Source organism: Lates calcarifer, linkage group LG7_2 (genome assembly GCF_001640805.2).
Source record: "Lates calcarifer isolate ASB-BC8 linkage group LG7_2, TLL_Latcal_v3, whole genome shotgun sequence".
In the NCBI taxonomy this organism is placed as follows: Eukaryota; Metazoa; Chordata; class Actinopteri; family Centropomidae; genus Lates; species Lates calcarifer.
The window spans coordinates 12,115,528-12,141,026 of NC_066854.1; the positions used below are offsets into that span (position 1 = coordinate 12,115,528).

Consider the following 25,499-nt stretch of genomic DNA (forward strand, 5'->3'; position numbering starts at 1 on the left):
GACATTATCTGACATGTCCAGGTGCACTAAAACACCACTCCTCTGGTGCTCGGAGCAGGTGAAAACAAAATGAGTTTTTTGCCAGGAACCCTTTGATCCAGGGCTGGGCCACCTCTTTACAGCAAGAGGGACACCTAATAAACACTGGAAAAGAGAAAAGGAAAACAGTGAGTAGTAAAACAGGATCGAAAGACAGGCTGAGAAACAGTAACAGGTGAAGAAGAGCAGAGGAGAGAGAGGAGATGTCTGTGGTGGAATGGGGAACTTGGTTTTAGTGATGCTGCATGGCAGTATTAAACGGAAAGACACAGGCATCAACTAAAAATTATTTGTCCTCAGACACTTTACACACAAGGTGAAATCCTTAACTGTATGGCCAAAAGTATGTGGACATCGTTCTCTGTCTGGTTTTTACGTCTACCAGTGCACAATGATATTTTAGAAAATAGTGTTCTTCCAGCTTTGTGGCAAGAGTTTGTGTCAACATGATAATACCCCTGTGCACAAAGCCAGTTGCATAAAGAAATGGTTTTACCCAGTGGTGCTTATTTACCTGGGCGCAGCTATAGGTCCTGAGGTCTTCTGCTTACACACTAGTACTGTTGTCTAGCTTGGTGCATAAAGAAGAAACACAAACTGAATCACAACAACAAATACACTTCATGCACCAGCTCAGTTTAGCTAATTACTTAATAAATACAGTGTATGTCTTAGACTGGTGGCCATATTCTGCTTCTCTGCTCAGTGCTTAAAGGCTTATCACTTCAATGATAGTTAGCAATAATAATGTGCAATTGTGCACATAAAAAGTGGCAACAGCCTGCAATTAAACTATCTTTTTATTGACCCCTTCTTTGTGTTGCCATCCTCTGCTGGACTGGACCAGTGGAGCTAACACTGGCTAATTTTGTGCTGTGTCCTATTGAGGTTGTGGCACTACAGCTCAATATAAATAGGAAGAAGCAGAACAGAGTTGGAGTTCAAGTTACAGCAGAGTTCCAATTGCATTGGTAACTAGGTAATTGGTAATAGTAGACTTAATTTAATACTACACTAGAAGGGTGGAATAGAGTGGCTAAAAGTCGACAAGACAAACTACAATTATTGATAGAAATGCAAACAGCAACAGCCTCCTTGCATGGCTTCTGGATTGTTTAATTACTTTTTTGTTTTCTGTGCCTTCTTACACCCATTTACTTGTACCATTGTACAATTAAAAACTTTATTTATTTTGTAATGTATAACTTCACTTGAGGTTATAGCGAACTATGCTGAAGTTATGCTTAAATCATTTATTCGCTCATTTCAAATATTTAAGAATAATCAAGCATGCAGGCTCTGAATATAATTTTGTGGCTGCTGGGGTGCACACAGGTGCCTTTTATTGACTGTCCACCACTGATTTTACCAGTATTTATCTATATTTATCTGGTAAAAGTGAGATTTTGAGAAAAGACAGAGCGAGAGCTCCAGAAGTCCCTTAAATTGGTCAACCCTGTATCAACCACTATAAATTGGGCGGTTTTAGCTCACTATTTGTATATACTTTATAGCTGCCAGTATCTCCAAGGTCATATCCAACAGGATGCCACACCTTTTTCATTTCTCAGAACAGAGAGGTAACTCTGGAATTGATTTTGTTTGCCATTACTTTCCATGCATCTTCACTGTATGCATTTAATATCATAGTACTAAATTACCGGCAGGTCTCTGCATGCCTCCTTTACCAGCAGCAGAACTACTTTCCTGCTCCAGTGTGGTTTTCTTTCTGAATCCATTTGAGCCATCTCTTCTTATTCTACCCTGATTTATATAATTACATTTACAATACAATTATATTTTAAAAGACTGAGAAAATGTTCATGTAGGATAGATGTGTCATAAATGTCTGATGTCTGATTGGCTGTTCCTGTTTGAACTTTCACTAATCACATACTACCTTCTCCCAGTGTTTACTCCTACACTTTTAGCAAACTATAGAGTATTCTTTAATGTAATTATTTGTGGACAGGTAGATGCTCATACCATTGGATTGAGATGTTCAGCAATCACATATTGAGTTATGTGTGTGTGTCCATGTACTTTTGGCCATACTGTATAGTGCATTTTCCTGAAGCTGTGCTCTAACTTGCAGTTTCTATTCTATATTTCTGTGTTGGCAAGACATCCAGCGACTAATAAAGTATCCATGTAATTACCTTGGTCTTTGTCAGACCACAAAGGAAAACTACACTCATCTACCACTTGTAGATTCCCATCCAAGCCACATACAATAGCATACAATAGCACACACGTAATGACTTCTTAGTGGGCTGATTTCAGTTAGGGAATCGATTTAAATTTTTATCATGCATGTAAAGCATTTGGAGATTGTCATTCATATATACCTATTTTTTAAAAACAATAAACTTATCAGAGGTTTTTTTTTAGGTCTACTACTTAATGAGATCCTGATGAAACTAAAAATCAGTCAGTTGTTTGCCAGCCAATAAACGACAAATGCTGATAAAGTGCAGAGGACTGCAGTTTTCCAGAGCAGCTGCGAGTTTGGGATAAATGTGGCTGAGTGAGTGTGACGCTGGATACTGAGCCTGGTGATTCTTCTTCCCTTGAGAGAAAACTAAGTTTAAAACTGGGGACTTTGAAATATCATCAGATAGAGTATGATCTGTCAGGTAAGCTGCTAGTGTCTGGACAGGTGTGGTGGATATGTAGGAGCTGGACAGTGTTGTTGAATAGGAGCTCCTCACAACAGCATCCGCTTTGACTCTGTGCTGTGTCTGTTTTTCATTCTTTCCACATAAACATCTGTTCTCTCTGTTTGTCTCTCTCTCATGTCTGCATTATCTATAGCTGGGTTTCCATCCAAACATTTTTTTGCAAATTCTGAAACACTGAATTTGAAAACCACAGTTCCCTGTCAGGTTGCATTTACCTGACAGTTGTAGATATTGATTATCTTGCAGATTATAAATGAATGAATGAATACATAAATAAACTAACTTTTGATCTGCCTCCATATAATTCTGAAAAATGTCCTCTTATCAAGTAATTTTTATCTGTAATTGAGTGCCTTTTACATCCTTTTTTGCAAGTGAACACAGTCACAATATTATTTTTGCCTGATTTCAGTGCCTGTCATCTCATATTTTTCTAAAATACAGTTTCTCATAATTTCAGATGATCTCTAGAATGTTTTTTTAAACACATCTCAGTCATAGACAAAAATGTCTCTTTAAGTTTGGGGGAGTTGTATATAAACTAAGTAATTAAAACTGACTCCACTTTGACCAGCTACAGCCGTATGATGCTACTTACACATTAATTCATCAGCAACAATAGCACAAGTAAAGAAGAGTCATAAAATCAGCCAAATGACTCAATAATGTTCATTATACAACAAGATTCTGTCTAACACTAGCTAACATTGGTGACTGCAAGCTATTAGTTATACCATACTGAATTTAACAGAGTGTGTTTTATAGCTTATAAATCAAACTTTTCATTTGTAAAAGGAGGAGAATATTTTCCTCTGTCAAATGTTAGACACTGAAAAGACATTTTGCTGGTAATAGTTCCTTTTAATTAAGTAGGAATCTGAATACGTCATCTACCAGTGCATGTTCACACTCACTCGATAAAGATTTTTCTTTTTTTAATAAAAGCTCCAGTCTAATGATGAAATAATTCATACAGTGACTTGGGTTTGGGAAATGTCTTATGACAGCATGAAATATTGCAGCATTTACAACATTTGCTGAAATGAGAGTAAATAACTACCACAGTATTAATTTTTGCAACATTCTATTTTTCTCATAAATGTGTTTTTTGACACCCTGGTGATAGAAATGCACCTAATCTGTGTTTTATTTTTTTGTTTATGCTGTTTTGAAAGTTCACCTAAAATTAACTTGACATTTGGATGGAAACGGAGCTTGTGTGATTATTCATGTTTCTTTTTTCTCCTCTTCTGCTTCTCTTTCACATCTCCCCTCATCTTTATTTTTCATCATCACTCGCTCCTTGTATACTCCTGTCTCATTTTCTTGCCCTCTGCATTTTTCACCACTGTATCCCCTCATTTTCTGCTCCTTCTCCCTCTGTATAATTTGGCTTTTGGATCTTTTGCTTTCTGTGTTTTGCATTCCTTCGCCTCTCTTTTTCTTTTTCTGCTCTTTTTCCCATCCCTCCTTCCAATTCTTTCTCCCTCTTTCCTCTGTCCTGTTCTATCTCTCTGTCTCTCTCTCAGATCACAGTGAGTGTGGCTCAGGGGCGAGTGCGGAGTCCCTCCCCTCAGCCTCGCTATAAAAGCTATGCCTACACCCAGGCTGCCTATGTCAAGTCGCCCGAGCAAAAGAGGAGGCGTTTTACTGATCAGGTCCGTGTCTCGCTAACACTCCCATGGCAAACGTCCATCTGTCTGTGCATGTTTTGGCTGCACACTTGCTGTTTTGTCTGCTCTTGTCTGTCTGTGTCACTGACAAAAAATGTCCATCATAAGTCTCCAATTGATCTTCAGAATTTACCTGAAGTCTTCTAACAGGGTGGGTTAATTACTTTTCTTTGTTGAGCAAAAGTACTTGTTTCAGAATTTTCTCATTCAAATATGTTTTACTATTTGATTGTATCCTTGTACCTGCAACAAGTGGAGAAGTGGACTTACTGTCAGAACTGTGGTGAAGAAGAATCATATTCCAAGACTAAATATGAATCTAAGGGACTTGCTGAGCTGGACATTTTTCAGTCACATGGTGTTTTAATCTAATGTTGTATTTTGCTGTTGATTTTCATTTTAACAACTCATGAGACTCTTAGTTGTGCTTTTACATACACAGTATGATTAAAATTATACAGCTTTCATTCTCATAAAACCACAATACACTAAAACTAAACCTTGTGAAGGATTTTACATCTGTAATTAAGTCGATAATGTGTTCCAGAGTTGATTTAGAAAGCTGATTGTCCAAATTTAGATCTACAGTGTAGCATTTTACAGTTGCCATTCACCATGCTTCTAGTTCCTGTGCTAATGTCACTGTCTTTGAATATATCTGGAAAGAGGCTCTGGGAATAGACCTCTGATACATTTGAAGACTAATTTGTGAAAACAAAACTGAGTGAAGCTCTTGAAGCTGAGTAGATGGTATATTTTTAGGGTGCGACTGTTATACCATGGACATTATTTTCAGAGCCTGATTGTATAAGGATGCGAGGTGTAAGATTGAGATGCTTGAGCACATGTTGTCAGTCAACATTACAATACAACAGCACCTACAGCACCCTGATTCACCAACCCATTGCTGTTGTACACTTTTTGATATTTCCTCTCTATTCCAAAACATGACATTTCAAAAACTTCAGATGCATTTTCAAAGCTGTCACCCTGCGCTGCGTGACTAAACGTGGCCCATAATTTGCTCCGACTTGGGTGGAATGTATTCAGACGCTGTGTCAAATATTTAATGTACCAGCAGGGTGCTCAACTTAACTTGGCTGGCACCTTAAAGGCATCGCAATAAAAAAAGATAATTTTTTAGATAAGCTTTATTCAAACGCCCCCACTGTTCTTTGAAATGCAGGGTGTAGAGCAGAATGTAGCATAAAAACCTCTGTCTCATCATAACCACTTTTTCTTTTGAAAATATCAGGAATTGAGTTGACATATTACAATGCATTGTCCTCAGTTTGTGTCAGTAAAACATTTGGATATGGGCAACAAAATGCATAAAGGTATTTTCATCATAGATTTTCCTCTATAGGAAATAGAAAATGTTTTTTAATCTGTTGGGGTTCCTAATATGTGAATTACAATATGTGAATTACAAGCTGTAAAATCTGTCGGGACACATTGCCGAGTCTCTACCATCAGACAAAACTGAAAACGTTTATACTACATAACAGGTATAAAAAGAGAGTGGCTCTGACTGAAGCTGGACAGTTATCAGCAGCGCGGATGGGCCCTGTGTATCTTTTCAGGACCTTATTACCGGAGAGAAGAATAGAGTGAGAGGAGGAGCGCAGAGACGAGATAAAAAGAGAGAAGTTGTTAGTGTCCAGATCAGTAGCGGGCACACAAAGGGAGATATGGAGAGAGAGGGGGGGGGGGGGGGGGTGAGTGAGAGAGACCCAAAGAGAATGACGACAAGTTGTTAAGGTTGGACAAAGGCCAGAACTGCTTGTCAGCACCAGTAATGGCTAACACTAACAGGCCTCTCCTCTTTTTATCTTCTCTTTCTTCCATCTTTCCTTCATGCCACCTTTTTTCCACTCATCTCTCTGCCTCCCTGTCCCATTTTTTTCACTTTTAACCTCCGGTCTATCCCCTTGTTTTACCTCCTTCTTTCCTTCCCTCAAACTTCTCAACACTTTCTCTAACCTTGACAACATCAATTCCTTGGTTTCTCCTCATATCACTCCCCACTATCGCTCTCCATTTCTGCCCATCATCTCTCATCCATCCTTTCCTCTCTAGTTCCTGAGGCCTAGCCAGGAGGACCTGCAGCGAGGCCTCAGTCCTCTCCCTCCAGGCTCCACCAGCCTGGAGAGCTACCAGGCTGCACTGGAGGAGGTAAGGTGGTGATTCAGAAATATTATATATCTTAAATGTAATATAGTTTTTGAGTCTTCCTCTGTTGAACGATCAGTCTGGAGGAATCTGTTTTTTTACTGTCAGCAAATCCCATGTGTGTATCCAAAGCCTAATATATCTCATTCCTTTGTGCCACAGAGCTTTATTGTTGTCAAAAAACTATTAAAAACACATCAGTGGGTGATATGCTCCTTCATTACCATGAATACACACATTGTTTATTTTGACTCAGTCTCCCACGTACACCATCCTTCTGCCAGAAATACCCACTAGTGCACCAAATATGTATTTATCCCCTGCTGAAAATAGTCCACAACAAATGCACCATGTCCTCCTGTCTGAGTAATGTTTGTTAAAAACTACAGTGACCAGTTGTTTTAGGAAATCATTTAGCCTTTAAAGAAACTATACATCTGTGCTGTTTTAGAATCACAGTGAAGAATAGGGATGACAGAAAGTGTTGTGAGATGGACCAGCAATATGAGAAAAACACAGAACATTGTCAACCACGTTGATTCATCTGTGACTTTTTAAGGTGTTGACGTGGCTGCTGTCGGCTGAAGATGGGCTCCAGGCCCAGCCTCCCATCTCCAACCATGTGGAGGAGGTGAAAGAGCAGTTCCACACACATGAGGTAAGAGCTAGAGCAGTGAAGGTGGTTACAAGGTGACTTCAATTAGTTAGACTTCTGGTTAGTGCTGACTCTACATAAATGTTCAGGATTGTCAATGTGCCATAATAAATATTACATAAAATATTCATTTGACACAAACACTTTGACACAATCCCTTGTGAATTGAACATGGTTTTATCTTTTTTAATTGTGGTGGTTGTTTGACTTCACAAATGGTTGTAAGAATATAAACTCAGTTTCATCATGTTTCTGTGATTATTTTTTGCATTTTTCAGCAAAATGAATACTATGTGTCAACCTTGCAACAACAAGAACTGATGATGTTATCCTGAACACAAAAATGCTTTTTAAATTAAACTTCCAGGTTTTCATAGATTTGACCCACTTGATATTTTATCACTGTCAGTGAATGTAGCATCAGACTTAATGGTTTGCTGTAACATCCATTTCTTTGTGTTTTTGTCAAAATATGGTCAAACTCACTGGACTAATCATACATTGCGTAGTACACATTAAGTACAGTATTTTTCTAACTCATACTTTAACTGTTTACTTTCAAATCAATGTTTGCAAACTTCTTGTTCATTGACATACATTATAGAAATATAGGCTCAAGTGGTCTTGCAGATTGATTCATACTAGGGACTAAGATATCTTGACCTCTGCTTCTTTTTAATCTGCATTGGAACAGCTTAATGGAAGTGTACTACTAAACTGCCAGAGTACCTCTTTAAAACCTCATTGAAACAAAGCAAATATATTTTTGGTGTCTAGTGTCAGTGGAGCTGCTCCACACAAATGAGATGAGAGCCAGAGCAGTGAGGTTATGGTAATATCAGAGATGTTAATTATACAATATAATTATATAATGTGATGTTAGATATATAAAAAAAATCATTATTTCTTGCAGTGCCAACAGAACAGCAATAATGTGTTTCCATTGTTAGCTGTTCACAAACATAGCACACAAACAAAAGACTTTTTCTTGAAGTCAGATAAAACCCAGCCATCAATCTCTAACAACTCACCATTTCCAACAACTAGGAAAAGAATTAGCCTCCACTGCACTGAAGGCTCGAAAAGTCCGCAGCACTGTGTGAAGTAGCCTCTCTGTAAAAAAAAGTCTCTGCAGTTTATTGTTTGAAGGCTAACAAACATGGCAAAAAGATCCCTGATTGTAAAAGTTTGAATGGTTGTTAGTTGATGTATAGAAGTTTTCCATCCACTCACAGAGCTGATACAGCAATGAGCAGCTGTTTTAAAGCTAACTGTATAAACACTGATGGTTGTGGGTTTACAAGAACACTGCATTACTATCGACTTTTATTCTCTAAAAATTAAATTAACCCTGACTGTTTTGGATCATATTGGAGTTAAGTGCTCAGAGGAAAGAGATTGGGCACCAAGATTAGAGGTGGAAATGCATTTTGAGAGCAGTTAATGAATGGACAAGGGTCATTCAGTGGGAGTAGTGATGTCAGACACGCCACTTCCTCTTTCGGAGGGTTAATTAGGCAAACTTAGTGGAATCACTGTGAAAACATGTAAAATGTTTACATCTGTCTCTTACCAGGGGTACATGGTGGAGCTGACCACCCACCAGGGCAGCGTGGGGCGGGTACTCCGGGCTGGTGCCGCCCTACTCGCGGAGGGGAACCTGAGCGAGGAGGAGGACTCAGAGGTCAGGGAGCAGATGAACCTCCTGAACTCCCGGTGGGAGCACCTGAGAGTGGCAAGCATGGAGAGACAGAGCAGGTACATTCACACTCTTTTCATTCACAGACACAAGGAACAAAAAAATATTAGAAGAAAGTAATAAAATAATCAATAAATCTGTGAATTAATAACAAACAATACTCCCCCCCCAAAACCCCCAGTCTTTGGAAGACTGGGGGTTCCTCAACAAAATTGTTGAGGAAGCATGTGAACAGATCATATTCAATAGTGAGGGAAGCACACATGCATTTTTGGATCTGCTTCAGGAAAATTCTAGACAATTTTGTGTTGGAAGTATGGGTACAGTGTACCACTTTAAACTGTGTGAAGGTGTGTTCAGACAGAGAGCAAAACACATATGCACCTTGTGTAATTCTGCAGATTTTATGTTTCATGCAGTCTCTGCTCATTTTCTGCAAACATCCGGTTTACCAATTACAGAGACATTAGCTTTTAGCTATCTGGCAACAGACTGCATATGTTGGTGCCTGCATGTATGTTTATGTGGTAGTAGAAGTCACCAGGAACTCCACCTCTTTATATCATTTTCCTCCTCACTCCTCATTCTGAACGATGTAGATTGACAAAGCTCTGGGTAAGTGTGAATTTAAAACATTTTCATCACTGCCTGAGCTGAGTTTCTCTGTCTGAGACCATGTATGCCTTTCTATTGACATTATATAAAGTGCACATATAGGAGTTTATCTTGCCAAGGGTATGAGGGGGCGTCCTTAGGAAGTAGATATAAGGTGTTGTGCAAAATGCCAAATTTTTCTGAATAAAATAGGCCATGTTTATATTTTATTCTCTCAATTTGGAGGAACATGTAAACCAATTATTGATTCATCTCAATATGTTATCATGCTAAATTTGGATTGAGCCATTAAGAGTGAATGAATCAAAGCAACGGTTAGCTGCCACAGGGCTTCAAGTAGAGGGAGCCTGAAAAGTTTTTTCTGAAACTGTGTCCAAGTCTGAAGTGTAATGACAGGGTAGCCTTTTGGTATGTCAAGGTAATTATAAGAGCTACAATTAAAATGGCAGGTAATGAGACTTTACTACACACATTAGCCTCCACAGAGACTCAGGTCAGGCTTGATCGTTCAACTATAAAATACATCCAGAAGGACAAGCAGTGAATGTTTACAACCCAGTGAAAATGCTGAAAGTTAGATAAAGCCATACCCTGAATTAGCTTTGGTCTCTGAAGGACAGTTTTCTACCAATGAGGATGTTTACCACTCCAAATATATAATGACAGAATAGGGCCAATAGTCTTAAGATTGGCAATACACCAAGCAGGAGACATGGAGAAAGATACAGGAACATGAGTAGTGTCATTTTGACAGAATGTGTTTGTCTTTTGAAGGATGTACATACAGTGCACACACACTCAAACACACAGTTATTTAAATAATAGCCAATGCTCAGGCCAAGATGATTTCATATGCTTTTTTCCAATCTTAATTTACACTTATGAATAAAGTTTAATCTCTTTTTACACAGTGAATGAAGATCCCCACAGTAGCCAACATTCATGGGCACAAAGAACAGCAGCCTTTCTAATTATAGTGAATCAAGTGATAACTGACACTGAGCCAAATTTAATTAACTGTTCAGCTATCTTCTCTGATAATCTTGTTGATTCAAGCACAAGGCTGTGCAGACATGGCCTGGACTACCAAAAACCACTTAGACAAGACAGCAAGGGTCTGCTGTAATGGAGTGGTGAATATAAGAACAGTATAGGTGACTGTGACCATTTCTACCAATTAAATCAGCAGTAATCACTGCTCGTGGCATGACAGTGTTTAATCAGACCTTCATCTGCCCTTCTTAACTGTTCTTGAGCAAGACTGTGTTTATAATGAATACTAAGCCCATGGTATCAACATGTGATTCACTGAAATTCCTCTCACTTCCAGACTCCATGAGGTCCTGATGGACCTACAGCACCAGCAATTGCAGCAATTGACAGACTGGTTGGACGTGACAGAGGCGCGGATTAAGAGAATGGGGGCTCAACCACTGGGTCCCGACCTGGAGGATGTCAAGCACCAAGTGGAAGAGCACAAGGTAGGCAGCTGCAGGCCTGGTCCCTGTTGTTCAAACATGGCAGAACTAACATGGTATGGTAACATGTTGTTATCAGGTTAGAATGATCCTGTCGTATTAATATAATGGTTGGGGTAGAGGTCTAATGATCGATCAATTCTCATCCAGCTAACGTGGTTCTTCAAATATACTGTAGTTTGAGGATTTATTTGATAAAGTCAGATGAAGTTAACTTGAATAACTGTAATTTTGAAATAGGCAACATTGTTGAAGAGTCAAAACCATGGTCAGCACACATACGATACTGAGTGCTGATCTCTGGTGTATACTTAAACTGTATGAGCCTCCCAGCATGCCTCCCAGCATGCACCAGGGTGATAGACTTATGAACATAAGTCTCAGTTTCTTGTGTTCTTGCATTGTTTCTGTGTGTTCTGCATTATGCTCCACACTGTTTTCACCCATGCTTCCATCTACTATGAATCATTTAAATAATTTGCCTTCTAATGTATAGACTCTGACACCAATTTAGAATTAATTGATTGCTGTAATCCAAGTATAGTCTGTTCTGATGATGCACGTTAATCATCACTGTTAAATGCCACTTTCCCACTAATCTGACAACAGTCAAAAACTGACAAAAGGTTTAGCTTGGTTTAGTTGGGTTTCTCAGTGACCTACATGTTCTCATCCAGTCTGAAGCAGTTTTAAGTTATCTCCAGAGTGTTTGCTTCTCATTTTGGTTCATTTATCCAGGTGACAGCAATGGTATTTCAACACCGTTGAAAAAAGAGAAGGAAAAAAGTTACACCAAGACTGCTAGTCTCAGCTGCCTTATGTGAAAACGGTGAAACAATCAGTTAAAAGTGAGAATGTATACTTACAGCAGTGACAGTAGTATAGTATTCCATATGTTTTCATGCAGTTAATAGGAGAAGTATGTTAACATATCATGTATTGTGAGAAGGTGGGTACAGATGCAGATGAATGACAGACACAGCTGAACCACCTTCTGTATAGACATGTCACTATTCAGGTCATCATTCAACCACAACTCTAAGTCCTTCTGTTGGTTGGCTGTACTTCAGTATTTTGTTCATGGTGGGGATGGGGTGAGGCTGTCTAAATCATTTCCAAAACCCTCCTCCCACAAAAGATAAACATGGACATCTCTCTACAGATTTAACAGAAATAAAAGTTTTAAAGAAATAAAGTCTAATATACAAAATATTATGGGCCCCTGACCCTTTGGATGTGTGCCTAGTAGCTGTGTCACTAATTCATCCATGCAAGGTCCTCATTGTTAGAAAGGGTATCACAATAAAGTATGGACAACAGGTGATTTGGACTCATGCACATTTGGCTGTTTCCTTATATGTTCTTACTGTAGAAGGATAAAAAGGAAGCTACAACAGATACAGAAGATCCTCTTCTAACATCATCTCCTTTTAAAGCTCCAGTCAGGTTTCACATTTTAACAGGAAAAAAAAAACTTCTTCAGTTCAAGTCCTACAACCATTGTTCATAGAAAATGATTGCTCTAAGTTCTTACATTTAAGCTGACACTTTAACTTACATCTTGTTTCAGTTGGTACACATGAAATGGCATTCACTTTTCTCAGGGCTTCCATTTCAACTGACCCTTCCAGCTCAAATTAACACCTATACTTCAGATGACATTTTAGCTCCTCTCAGTGCCTGAAGTTCAAATGAATCTTCAGTACTTTTCAGCACTTTGACTTAAACTGATCTGTCAGCTTCAGTGAGAGCTCACTTAAACTGATACTTCAACATCATTCAGTGCTTATCTCTGACAATCTACCTTTATCTCTTATTCCATTTCAGTTTGACTAAATATATCACCATCTTGATCATACATGATGTATTAATGTATGTTTTTGTGTAAATTTTAATGTACTCTATGCCCTTATTATGTATACTGTAACATCTCACTTGTTCTAACAAGTCCTATACATATAAAGCAATTAACTTAGAATAAATAATAAAGAATTAACTTTCAGGTGCAACATTTAGGGAAGGAAAAAACTTGAAATATGATATATATTTACTCAAATGGAAATTTGACAATTTGGAAACTCTGCTGTAAAAGATCATGTGATCTGATTAACCTTTTGGTGAGATTCCTTTGCCAGCTGCTGCTTCCAAAGTCGAGAATAAGCTTTATGTTTTAACATAGATATAACTGACTGCAGTGTGTTTACCAGTGTGAGGCTCTGGTCTGCACCCACATTAACTCCATCTGTTTATTTGGCAGTTTTACATATCTCTGATAACTAAAAAGCACAAAGCAGCCAACTGTTTACAAGTTCTTGTCAAATCCATGCCTTATTTCGAGGTTTCACTTTCTTCTCACAGTGGGAGGCTCTGTCACACTGGATTCAACACAACAAGCCTGCAGTAGCTCTGACTGAAGCAAAACAACAATTAGTCATCCTCAAAACACAGCAGCTGCCGTGATTTAATTCACTGGTTAACATTACAGCAATATACTGTGTTCAGTTTGGGAAGGTTGATGATTGGAGATGTGTTGACTGAAAGTTCAGTTATTTTTGTGTTTTGGCTTTTCTGTCTCTTGAAAGGGGGAAAAGGGAAAATAGGCTCAGATTGGCAGAATTACCACCAATCATACTGCTGTACAATTGTACGTCAAGACTGGGAACACACACCAAACACAACTTGATGGCATTCACTTAGAAATCACAGGTTTACCACAGAAACAAACACTGTCGACTCAGGTACTATTTGTGTGTGTGTGTGGTGTGTGTGGTGTGTGTGGTGTGTGTGTGTGTCCTACTTTCCCTGCTACATGCCAGGGAACAGGGGTTGCAACCAGTGAACAAATTACTTTTAGAAAGTGGAAGCTTTCAGAAAATCTTTGAAAACTGAATTCTGTAAGGAACAATGGGGGGATTTAAACAATATTAAAAAGTCTTGGCAGTCAGTGATTTGGTAGTTTTAGTTGGGAAGTTCTGGTTTGGTACTTACAGAATGTGTATAGATTGAAAAATGGAAACTAGTAGGAACAGTGTTTCACTGAAAAAACCACCGATTGTGCTGAGGACCGTTTAAGTGTGTAACTTTTTTCCTTTGTTAATTTCTGTGTTTACAATGAAATGTATCAAAAAGAGCACAAGATCTTTAATTCATTTTTGCCCACCTACACAATCCAGTGTATCCACACAATCTTCCATTCTCTCAGTCATCTTGAGTTTTGGTATAAATCTTGTAGCTATTTGGTATTGATCATGAGTTATTTGAATTTGCCGTGCTGCCCACATTTTGAACAATACATTATAATGTAAAAATCAGAAAGAAAAATTAAAAGAGCATAAAAAACAGTCATTAAAAAAACTATGAAATGCATGCTGAAAAAGCTGAAATAATATGGTGAAAAGGGTGTAGATTGGTTGCAATTTGACATAACTTTAACTCTGTAGTTCACAAACTGCTACTACATAGTGGAATGGTTCTAAATGAAAGAATTATCTGTCCCACAGAAATCAGTGTTATATGTATATATTATACGTTATATATTACAGTGTTGTATTTGTCTTAGTAGACACCTATACCTCAGCCTCACTTACAGTAGACAAAGGTGTCCCACAGTTTTTATGAATGACATAGATCAAGGAGATCAAGGAGATCAAGGAGCAATCATCTATATCACCCTCTTTGAATTAAGCCATAAAGTTTTTGCAGGATTCTTTTAAATCACTGCAGATTTCACTGTTAAAATTGAAAGTGGTCCTAAATTTAAGAAATACCAAATATATCACCTTCACTCACTCTAGCGCAGCTGTTCCCACTATCCAATAGAAGGCGCATGGCTCGATGAAAAGTTTATCTTTAATGTGCATAGTGAAAAAGCTTAGAACAAATCTTGAACTCTGCATATCATGCTGCATTACATTTTGTAACAGGTGCAGACTCATGGACTTTTTTTTTAATACAAATCTTTAGGATGATTCTCTCTATGCCAGAGGAGAAAAATACATGTTGCTATTTATTGCTAAGACATTGTTGGGTAAATTACAGACTTCTATCTAGCCTCTAGCCCTAGATCTCTAGCCTTTTATCTTATCAAAGCAGAAACTAAAGCACTAGATCATCAACTTGATTCCTTTTGAATATTCCCAGGATGCTCTCAGAGCTTGGTAAAAATGCTTTCTCTTTTAATGCATCCTGGGCATAGAATGAGCTGCAAAGTAGCATTACTTTCAAAGCACTTCATTCTTGGAATAGGATTTTTACGAACTGCCCTAAAGGAAACATGATGCGATTTTACATAATCCATAATTTATATCACTGGTATAGCCTGTACGCCCCTCTTCTTTTATAATTTTCCTTATGGTGCTTTTATGTGTGTTCTAACATGAATTTGTTTTGTTGTTTGTTTGTTTTTTTATGTGAAACTGCTTGTTCTGCCATCTTAACCAGGACTCTCTGAAGAGATCTTGTATCACAAAGGAATCTTCCTGGCTAAATAAAGATAAATAAAATGAATTTTTGTTGAAATGTTTAGGTGAAAATATGTGGGACTGTGAAAGGGTTGAAAAGTTGAAAAGGTTAAGAGATGGGCAGAAAAATGGGCCAAAGCCTGGGTGAACATCCCTATGGAAGCCAAGTATTAAAGTTAAATGATGTGACATATAGACAGGTTACAGGCTCTGAGCCTCTGAGACGCATCCAATAAGATAACGCACCACAAGCAAAGAGCTGATATTTGCTGGTGTGACCAGCCTTATATGTATATTTTATCTGCTAAGGCTAAACTAAAGTGCCCAGCACCCTGACAACAGCCCCCTGCAAATTATTTTCACTTTTGTCCACAGCATCCCCAGCTTACATCAGCTAACAACAAGTTAGCTTGTTAAGCTAATTAGTACATTAAGTTAACAGGCATGTTAACTTAATGTACTAATGTTAACTAGCATGCTAACAAGCACAGCCACCTAGCATTCTGGGGATATATAGGGAAAAGTGTCTAGCAGAAGTGTCAAGGGCGTGCTTCACTGAAGTGAGCACACTAGTAATTACTGTCTGACTTAAGTCTTCCACAAAGATTTACTTTTAATCGATATGCATAGCTGTGTATGTTTGTCACCCAGTGTTAAGGGAATATAGTTGAAACATTGCTCTGCTCTGAACTCCAACAATCTTTAGCTTCTGTTGCTTCTGGCCACATTCTGTCAACTCATTTAAACTAATTGGTGTCATGCTATATTTCCATGCGTGTATATGTGTGTGTGTGTGTGTGTGTGTGTGTGTGTGTGTTGCAGCTTCTGCAGGAGGACCTGGAGCTGGAGCAGGTGAGGGTGAACTCTCTAACCCACATGGTGGTGGTGGTGGATGAGAACAGTGGAGACAGTGCGACTGCTGCCTTGGAGACCAAACTTCAGGTAAAAGCACAGAAATAGGACACACACACATACACACACACAGGTCTGTATTAACATGCTCGTATTGCAGGCACTTTCCTGAAAAAACAGAGCAATGGGAAAATTTCAGAAGACAAATACACTGTGGGCTAATTTTCCTTTTTCTTTTTAAATATTTGTGGAGTTTCTCTCTTCTCTCTCTTTCTCTCCTCTTCCTCGCTCTCTCATTCGCTCACTCGCTCCCTCAATGGGAAAGGGCTCAGCAGACTCCAGCACGGTTTCTCAGGGAAAATAGAACAGGAGATAGTTTTGTCTTTGGTGTTGTGCAGTAATTAGACCTTGGCAGCGAGATGTGCTCGTACTGTACATGTGTGTGTGCTGTAGCCTTCTGCTGATTTTGTTTACTCTATAAGTTATCATCACAGACTCCAGCCAGGAGTCAGACTTTGTTGCCTGTTTGTGTGGTTAATTTTCCACGCTTGTCTTAGCCTCTGATGTATGGACTTTAGTTCCCCTTGTTAACTCCCATACATTGCCAAGAATCAAACTGAAATCTATTAAAACAGCTGCTCCTGATTTTCACAACTTTCTAATGCACTTTAATTGGCAACATGCAGCCTCGTGTTGATGCACCATCCCACTATTATTGTCTTCTTCCGTGATTCAGTTTGTTGGAATGTATCTCACTCTGAAATCGATAGGGTGAACCTTTGATACAAGGACACTGGATAAACAAGTAGACCAGCATCTGTATCACTTCCCAACATGCTGCAGGGCTGCCGTTCTGCAGCTGAGCCTGACCTCTGACCTTGCTGTGGAGAGTGAAAAGATCCTTTATGTTCATGGATCAATAAAGAATTGTTGCATTAAGGATTTGATTTTGTGTAGTAGAGTTGGTTTTTAAAGTTGCAGTAAAGTTTTACAGATTTTTGAAAAAATCTTCAAAAGAGATCTTGGTGCTTTTTTCTACTAACCTGTTACACACAGCAGATCAATCACAACAGTGTTCTCAAGCTAAACTACTATTAAAGGTGGTATATGTAAGCGTTTGCTATCACTACAAAGCCAATTTTAGCATTAATAGCTGTTAACATACCAAAAGCTTCAACCATACTCTCTGGGCAGTGCTACATGTTCATCCTCTCACTGAGAGCAGCATGGCCTGGATGCTACAGGGACTCAGTATCACAAAGTGGTATTACAAGGTGCGTTGGGGCAGGATGGTCTTTTGCTAGCTGGTTAGCATACTAACTAACTTCTAACTTCTACTGAAGTAATAGAAACAGAAGCAAAATGAGAGTTATCATTTGTGTTGCTTCCCACACAAAAAACCTTATTCCATCAGTGGAATGCTATTCTGTTTGGCTGTGTCATTTGGTGTTTGCACTATGTTTAATGGGAACTTGGAGGCAGGAAGGGGTCAGTAGAGGCACAGATGTAATTTTTTCCCCAGAGCCCCCTAACAGATTAATCTTGCCAGAGATAAGGAGAAACAGATCATATTTTAACAGATCTCAAACTACAGCCTCGATTACAGATGAAGGCTTTTCTGAAGACATGCATACCACGCTGTGTATGCTGCAGTTCGATGTGATGGAGAGCTGACTCAGTGGAAAATAGCAAGTTGATGTGTGGAGAAAAGGGGAAGTCATCGTGATTTCATCTTTGGGAAGTTCAATCTGTTATCTTCAGGGAAGGTGCCGAGTGAGCGATCCAAGATAGATTTGTGCAAAGCTGGCAATATACACAAACAGGAAATGAAGAAATTTGGATAATTGGATGCAAGTGAAACTCTTCCTTGGGGAGAAAAGGTTTGAGGAGCTGTGGATAAAAGTAAGCTCCTCTATGCTGGAAGCAGATTAGCTGAAAATGAGTCTCTTCTCTAAACTTTAGCCAGACACTCCTTCCTAAAAAACTAATCTGCGAAAATATATTAATGAGACAATACTGCTGCGAGTATCTTGAATCATTCACCATGTCATATTAAGCAATTACAATGCAAAGCACACATCACTTGTGCTGCATGGAAAGTATAATCACATCTAATATCATCAGAAACCTAGTGCAACTTCTTGTTTGACTTTCTTTTTAATGACTGGAGGTTTAACTGGCCTTGTTTCCTGCAGCGCAGTTTATTACTAAATACAAGATAAGAGAGATAAATAGATGAGGGTGAACATTGTGTGCCAGAATGTAAAAATGCAGACAGAAGGTGCCTTCCCTGGTTTCTCCACACTGCTAAACTGTCACTTGATTAATTACAGGCTATTCATCTTAAGATTAACCTGCTGAGCCTCTCTCCACATCTGTCTTTACCGGCTCACTTTTTTGCATCTCATTGTCTTTTTATTTCCTAACCTCACTCGCCGCCCTCCCCCTCCTCTGTCTCTCTGTCACCGTGATGACTTTGTTCAGTGGACATACTCAGGGTTTTGTCTTTGCCAGTTAAATGGAACGGAAGAGTGTCTCTCCCATTTTACTCAGCTAACTGCTAGCTGCCAATACAATAGAGTCTGGAAAAACAAACTTTTACAGCTCGTAGTCTCTGTGTCTGTGTGTGTCTGACACTGCTCCCACATGCTGTATTGTATATAATGGAAACATTTTCATCATTAGTATTGATAGTGTGGAAGCAAATGAGGACCATAAGGAATTGAATCTCTTGAATTTGAATACTTGATTTCGATGTTAATATGCCACTGAATGTGCAGCATAGAAACATTCACTGTAGGTAGGTGAGGTAAAGTGGGTCACCCATTTATCACAGGGTTTTCAGCTCAATTCCCAGCTCCCTGTCTTCACATCAAAGTGTCTTTGTGACATTGGCCCCAAGTTGCCTCTGATGGCCAGCCCAGCACCTTGCATGGCAGCTCCTCCGTTTACTAGTGTGTGTGTGTGTGTTAGTGTGAGTGGATGAATAAGAGGCACATTGTAAAATGCTTTTTCTAGTAGTGCTATATGTGTCAATTCACCATATTTTATTTGAAAAAACACCCCCTGAATGCATAAGGTTTGATTTCAACCTCTTAAGAATTTACTGAGGGTATTCTAAAGTTTAAAAACTTGATGTTAAGTTGTTGGATTGTTTTCCCCCCAAAATCAACAAATGTAATGTTCAGTTGTTATGTTGCTGTGTTATGTCATGTTTGTGGCCTACTCCCCTGAGGTGATCAGTGTTTGCCTCCAGTTTTTCCTCTATTTACCTTCTGCTAACAGTGATGGAATTGTGACGTCTTTATTCTTTACCCATTACATTATACAGTCATTGTTTGCTTCATTATGATAAGTTGAGAAAAAAGTTGTCCATTACCACTTTAAATTTACAAAAGCTCAGAAAGAATGAAGAAAACTAAAATTCAAAATGTTCTCCTGAATAGTAATGAATTAAACATGATATAAAATACAGTTATTTATTCGTTTACTACAAATCTAAAGATCATCAATGCTTTTGGTCACTTGGATAGGATATAGAGATATTTTGCTCCTGTCATCTCTGGACTTCATGCCCTTCCACACTCATGATCAGCTCCGTCTCTCCGGACGAGAGAGGAGGGAAAATCAAACTGCATTTTTGGCCACTAAAAAACTGAAAATGGCAAGTGAAAATGTGAATGCATTAGCCTTTGAGGCAATGTGATGAAAATCTTTCAATCCCTCAGGGGAAATAATTCAAAAGGAATTTTTGTGCTAATGTAGAAATTAATAGATCATTTTGTGTGTGTGTGTGTCTGTGTGTGTGCAGGTGCTCGGTGATCGCTGGGCAGCCATTTGTAGATGGACAGAAGAACGCTGGATTCTGCTTCAGGAGATTTTACTGAAATGGCAGCACTTCACTAATGAACAGGTATGTGTGTGTGTGTGTGTGTGTGTGTGTGTGTGGAGCAGAGGCAGAATTTTCAGCATGTATAATGAGATTAGATCATCCAGATCATGTCTTTTTTCATATTCTTCAGGCTTTACATATACATTTTAAGCTTAAATAGACTTTACATGATGTCATTTATCTTAAAGCAGCTAAATTATATGCATGTATATCAGCTGTATATCATCACCACATCGCTAATCTGACACATAGAGACAAACAACCCTTCACACTCACATTCACAGGCAATTTAGAGTCACCAGTGTGCCTTGTCCAGTTAAAGATGTCCCTTCATCTAACTTATGTCAGAGTCTACAGTCAGTTGTAATGCTCCCTGTGAGAACAACAACAAAAATCCTGGATGAAAGTTAAACCCTGAAATTACTTTTTGCAGTTGTGATGAAGTTAAAATAATTATTGACCAAAGGGTGGTGTCAGAGTGAAAAGAGCATGGCAGTGTTAAAATGTGTGTGTAGTAGAGTTACACATTTGTTAGTGTGGACGGTATAAGCAGAAATGTCAACATGTAAAGCTACAAGTGATATTTCAGTGCATCAGGTGTAGTGTTAGGTGTGACGGTATCGGTCAGTCATTTCAGGTCACTACTTTGTTCCAAAGCTGAAATGTCTTTCAGTATCTTTCAATACTAAGCATGTCTCTGTCTTGTTAGAGTTAACTCTTAAACTAGCAGCTACATGTTGGATGTTCAGTAGAACACAGTGATGTTGACTGTGCCACATACAGTGTGTGCTCCATTGCCCACAATTACCAATGTCAGTTCACTGCAACACAGTTTAGTGCCACATCAGTTACAGTGAAAAGTCAGATCATTCTCCACATGCTATAGTCCTCTAGCTTATTACATTGACAAACACCCAACCAGATGTGTTAACCAACAGCAGCAGTAACCAACTGGTTTACAGTTAAAATGTCTATCAGTGATGCTGTGATTTACCTATGTAGCAGACCTGGGAGTGATCACAGGAGAATAGGCTACAGACCTGCATACAGCTATTGTCTTCACTGTTGTTGGTTGATATGTACGTTGACATAAGGCAGGAGGAGTTCAGTGAACATATGTTGGAGTTTGGAGTCAGTTTATCACAGAATATGTGGGGGAGGAAATTTGCTTTTTTCCTCGTGGAGGCAAATTTCCATTTCTCATATACTGGGCAGGACATGAGCCTCTGTCCCCCATGGAGAGTGCATGCTTGCTAATTAGCAAATATTAGCGTGCTAACACACTAAACCAATGTCTATATATAGAGATGGATGGCACGTCTCTGCTTCTTTTCATGCAATCAATCAAACAGTTGTAGTAGAGTTATTTTAGTCTGGATCAAAGTGGTGCACCGATTTACTAACTCTTCTCTCCCAAGAGCCTTGCAGCTATAATGTTGCTGGTAAAAATGTTTAGGTGTGATCACAACAACAAAAATATGCAGAAATGCAACATTAAAATATTTATCTTTCACAAAAGCATGGTATACCTTGTATTCTAAGGTCAGTTAGATAACACTGCACAGATCTAGCCATTACACACACACACACACACACACACACACACACATATATATATATATATATATATATATACACACATATTCATTAATTAGATGATTTTTTGATTGAATGAGATGAGAGACATTGAAACAACTCTTTATTTTCTCTGTCCTTTATCAGCATCTTCGCAGTTGATATTTTTAGTCACAGCAGACTTTGTAAAGGAAATTAAATGTGTCATGATATCCGATTTGCTCATGTTCTGTGATTAATAATTGAGGAAGCTAAAATCACAACATCGGCTTATACACGATTAACTGATCAGCTTTAATTATAAGCCCCAAAACTAGATTGCTACCCTTTGGGCCATAGTCACCCTTTTGTTCATTGTTGATTTATTAAATAGAAGACATTTAATGCTCTAACACTGGTGTTACATTGGTGGAATTATCATTCAGAGCCAAATATACATTTATTAATAATATATTAATAGTTTTTGACATATTAAGATACTGTTATGGGTTTTTTTTTAATTCAGTAGCAGTATAATACAATATACTGCAGATATTTCAGCTGTTTGTTTGCTGGAATCTTACTGTTGAAAACTCTTTGTGTGCACTGTATGTATTTACTTTTTGTCTGTGCCCAATGTGGCCAAAATGTGGGACTAGGGGCATTAGGGGGCCATTTGCTGAAGTGTGATTACTCAGCTGCACAGATAAGTACAGACTGATCATAAAAAAATCTCTCCACAGTGTATTATAATGAGGTATCATTGGCTACAATGGTTCCTAGACATCCATAAGAACCAAATTTAATTTGATTAATTATTCAGAACATCAGGAAATACACCAAATTCAATTTTCCCCTTTCTCTGGCTAAATGCTTGTTCAAGTACCACCCGAGGCTTTGGTTGCAAATGAACTGTCCATGTGCTGATAACAGAAATATTCACAGTGTAATCCTGGGCAGAGCAGGAGATGCTGTCACAGACAATAGGTTGCTTTTCAGAGCCCAGAGGAGGATGCTGCAGTCAAGAGCTGTCTGCACCAACAGGAGACAATGGCCACAAGTGCACCACCTTCCACATGATAACATTTCTCCTCCTTTTTCTTGTGCTCCCTCTCTTCCCGTCCCCTCGTTTCCCTTCTCTCCCCTCTCTGACTTTCATCCATTCATCCATCTCAATCCTCTTGTCTCTTCGGCCTACAAATCTCCCTTCTTTGGATTCCCATGGTTCCCTTCCTTGTTTCCTCTCCTCACCCTCATCTCCTTCTTTCCTCTTTTGTCTCCTATCCTTTCTTCCCAACTCCTCTCCTCTATGCTCTGCTCCTCCTCTTCTTCCCTCTCTTTACTCGTGTCTTCTCCTATTTCCTTTCTTGTCCTTTTCTTTCCTCTCTTGTTCTCTTTCTTTCTTTTCCTCCCTCCTCTTTCCCCCTCTTTTCATCTTCTCTCCTCTTCTTTCCTCTGCTCTACTCTCCTTGTTTGAGCTTGTCATTACCTCTCCTCTCCTCTCCTCTCCTCACAGTGTTTATTTGACTCCTGGCTAACTCAGAAAGAGGAGCTGGTTAGCTCCATCAAGACCTCCAACCTTAAGGACCAGGCAGAGATGGTAGCTTGCCTTCGCCGTCTTGCGGTGAGAGCTCCAAATCACTTCCATTTAGCAAAAACAAGAAAGCTATACACTGAGGAGATTTTACACAATTTTTGGTCACACATGGAATGAGATGAGAGACATACCAGGAGAGCTTAGCTCCTCAACATGTGTTTTTGTTGTTGTTTTGTTTCTTTTTTCCTGCAGCCAGTGAAGGCAGAGCTGGAGGTGAAGCGTCCAACCATGGACAAGCTGTGCTCCATGAGTCAGGATCTGCTATCCAGTGTAAAGAATAAGGAGGTGGCCAGCAAACTGGAGGCTAGACTGGACAGCTTTGCACAGCGCTGGGACCGACTGGTGCAGAGTCTGGAGATGAGCACCTCCCAGGTACATGACACATATGTAAAAGAGTTATATTTTAGTAGTTATTTCTTTTTTAGTTAGAGTAGTATATACACCCATTAGCCACAACCTTTAAACAACTGACAGATGAAGTGAATAACATTGATCATGTCATTAGAATACATTGTTCTGCTGGGAAACCTTGGGTGTTACTTTGGATGTTACTCATCCAGCATCTGTGGGATGCACTGAACAAGCCAGATCCATGGAGGCCTCACCCCACAAACCACAGGACCCAAAGGATCTGCTGCCAAGGTGCCAGTGTCAGAAACCATAGGACACCTTCAGAGGTCCCATGTTTATGCTTTGACGAGTCAGAGCTGTTTTGGTGGCATGAGGGGGACCTATGCAATATTAGGCAGGTCCCACAGATGCTGGATCACACTGGGATCTGGGGACACCTTGGGCTCCTTGTCGTGTTCCTCAAGACATTTCTAAATATACACGTATATTTTTTAAAAAGTCTAGCTGTCAGGTTCTGAACAGTTTAGAGTTTGTGCATTACTTTCTGCTGCACACCAAATAAAATATCATTGCAGTCCAAGCGTGATGAAATGAAAGCATGTATGATGGATTCAGCATTTCTTAAACTCACAATTGAATTGATTCTAGCATAATTCCTTAGATGGTACAAACAACGATGGGCGGCCTTGCTAGTGTGAAATTTCAAATTGAGGCTGGAATCAAACATCACATTATATTTCTGACAGAGCTCTTACAGTCTATTTCATATTTGGACTGTTGTGCAAGTAAACACTGGATTTGTGGGTTCAGGTGGTTCAGTTTTGTGAGAGTACAGTCAAAGAAACTATTCATTTTTTATAACAGCATTTTGAAGGTGGAGGGGATACTGGGCTTGTTTACGGCAAAATTTTGTCACAGATCTTACACGCACCCACATGGCTGTTGGTAGAAACATAAACACCAGCATTGAGAGTGATGGTGAGGATACAACCAGGTCTCTTTAAACAGGAGAGGGACTAGCCGTGACAAATCCAGGAGGTGGTTGTTGTTATATCGCGATATGAGACTTTTGTCACATCGCACAGCCCTAGTTTATAGTATCAGAGGTCAACAGTAGTCCTGTTTTAAGCATGCTGCTGTGATAAACCTGGGTCCTGGTAGTACCAAGTCTTTGGCCTCAGGGACAGAGAGAACTGAATGGACTGGCTGGCTGACAGAGGTCATAAGAGCTTTATGTTACACACCACTGGAGAACAATTAGAAGGGAGAGGTGGAATCTTCCTTTCCTCCCTACACTGTCCTGAGCAAACATCCGGCGATGAAGTGAGTAGCAGTGCTTTTAATAAGCACTGTCAATCAACATTGATCACTCTTCATTGTCACTTGACTCCAAATGTTCATTTGTTCAATTCTCACTTTTCCCTTGCTGTTCTCTCATCTCCCTCTGTAACTACAAAAGTCCTCTCTCTATATATCTCTGTCACATTTGAGCTTTTAAAACTGACATGTGCTGACAAGTGATAAGATAAAGACACAGTACTTCTGTGGGTTTTCATTCGCTGATAAAATACTGCACTTAAATGTTACTTTATCCTTAAAGTCCTCCGTGGAGCTTCATGCTGAGAGCTTGAGTATGTTTCAGGTTTGCAAAGGGACCCCAATGCCCTGAAAGTGGTCCTTTTTAGGCAGCACTTTCATTACTCAACTGGGACCAAAACAATCAGTTAAACAATTAGACTGATGAGATATAACATGCTACTTAGTGAGCTTTATTTTACCTT

General features: G+C 39.1%; 1 protein-coding gene across 7 annotated transcripts in view; it reads left to right on the forward strand.

Moving 5' to 3' along the window:
* Nucleotides 1-25,499, forward strand: part of dmd (dystrophin) — a 286,719-nt gene that overhangs the window by 120,117 nt on the left and 141,103 nt on the right. For 6 of the 7 annotated variants that reach the window (XM_018671655.2, XM_051065872.1, XM_051065871.1 and 3 more), the window contains exons 10-18: nucleotides 4,250-4,378; nucleotides 6,473-6,568; nucleotides 7,125-7,223; nucleotides 8,797-8,978; nucleotides 10,865-11,015; nucleotides 16,295-16,414; nucleotides 20,136-20,237; nucleotides 23,287-23,394; nucleotides 23,560-23,739. In XM_018671655.2, coding sequence (XP_018527171.1) covers nucleotides 4,250-4,378; nucleotides 6,473-6,568; nucleotides 7,125-7,223; nucleotides 8,797-8,978; nucleotides 10,865-11,015; nucleotides 16,295-16,414; nucleotides 20,136-20,237; nucleotides 23,287-23,394; nucleotides 23,560-23,739 — 1,167 coding nt within the window. The remainder of the gene's footprint in view (nucleotides 1-4,249; nucleotides 4,379-6,472; nucleotides 6,569-7,124; nucleotides 7,224-8,796; nucleotides 8,979-10,864; nucleotides 11,016-16,294; nucleotides 16,415-20,135; nucleotides 20,238-23,286; nucleotides 23,395-23,559; nucleotides 23,740-25,499) is intronic. The other variant, XM_051065873.1, reaches the window with a different exon arrangement.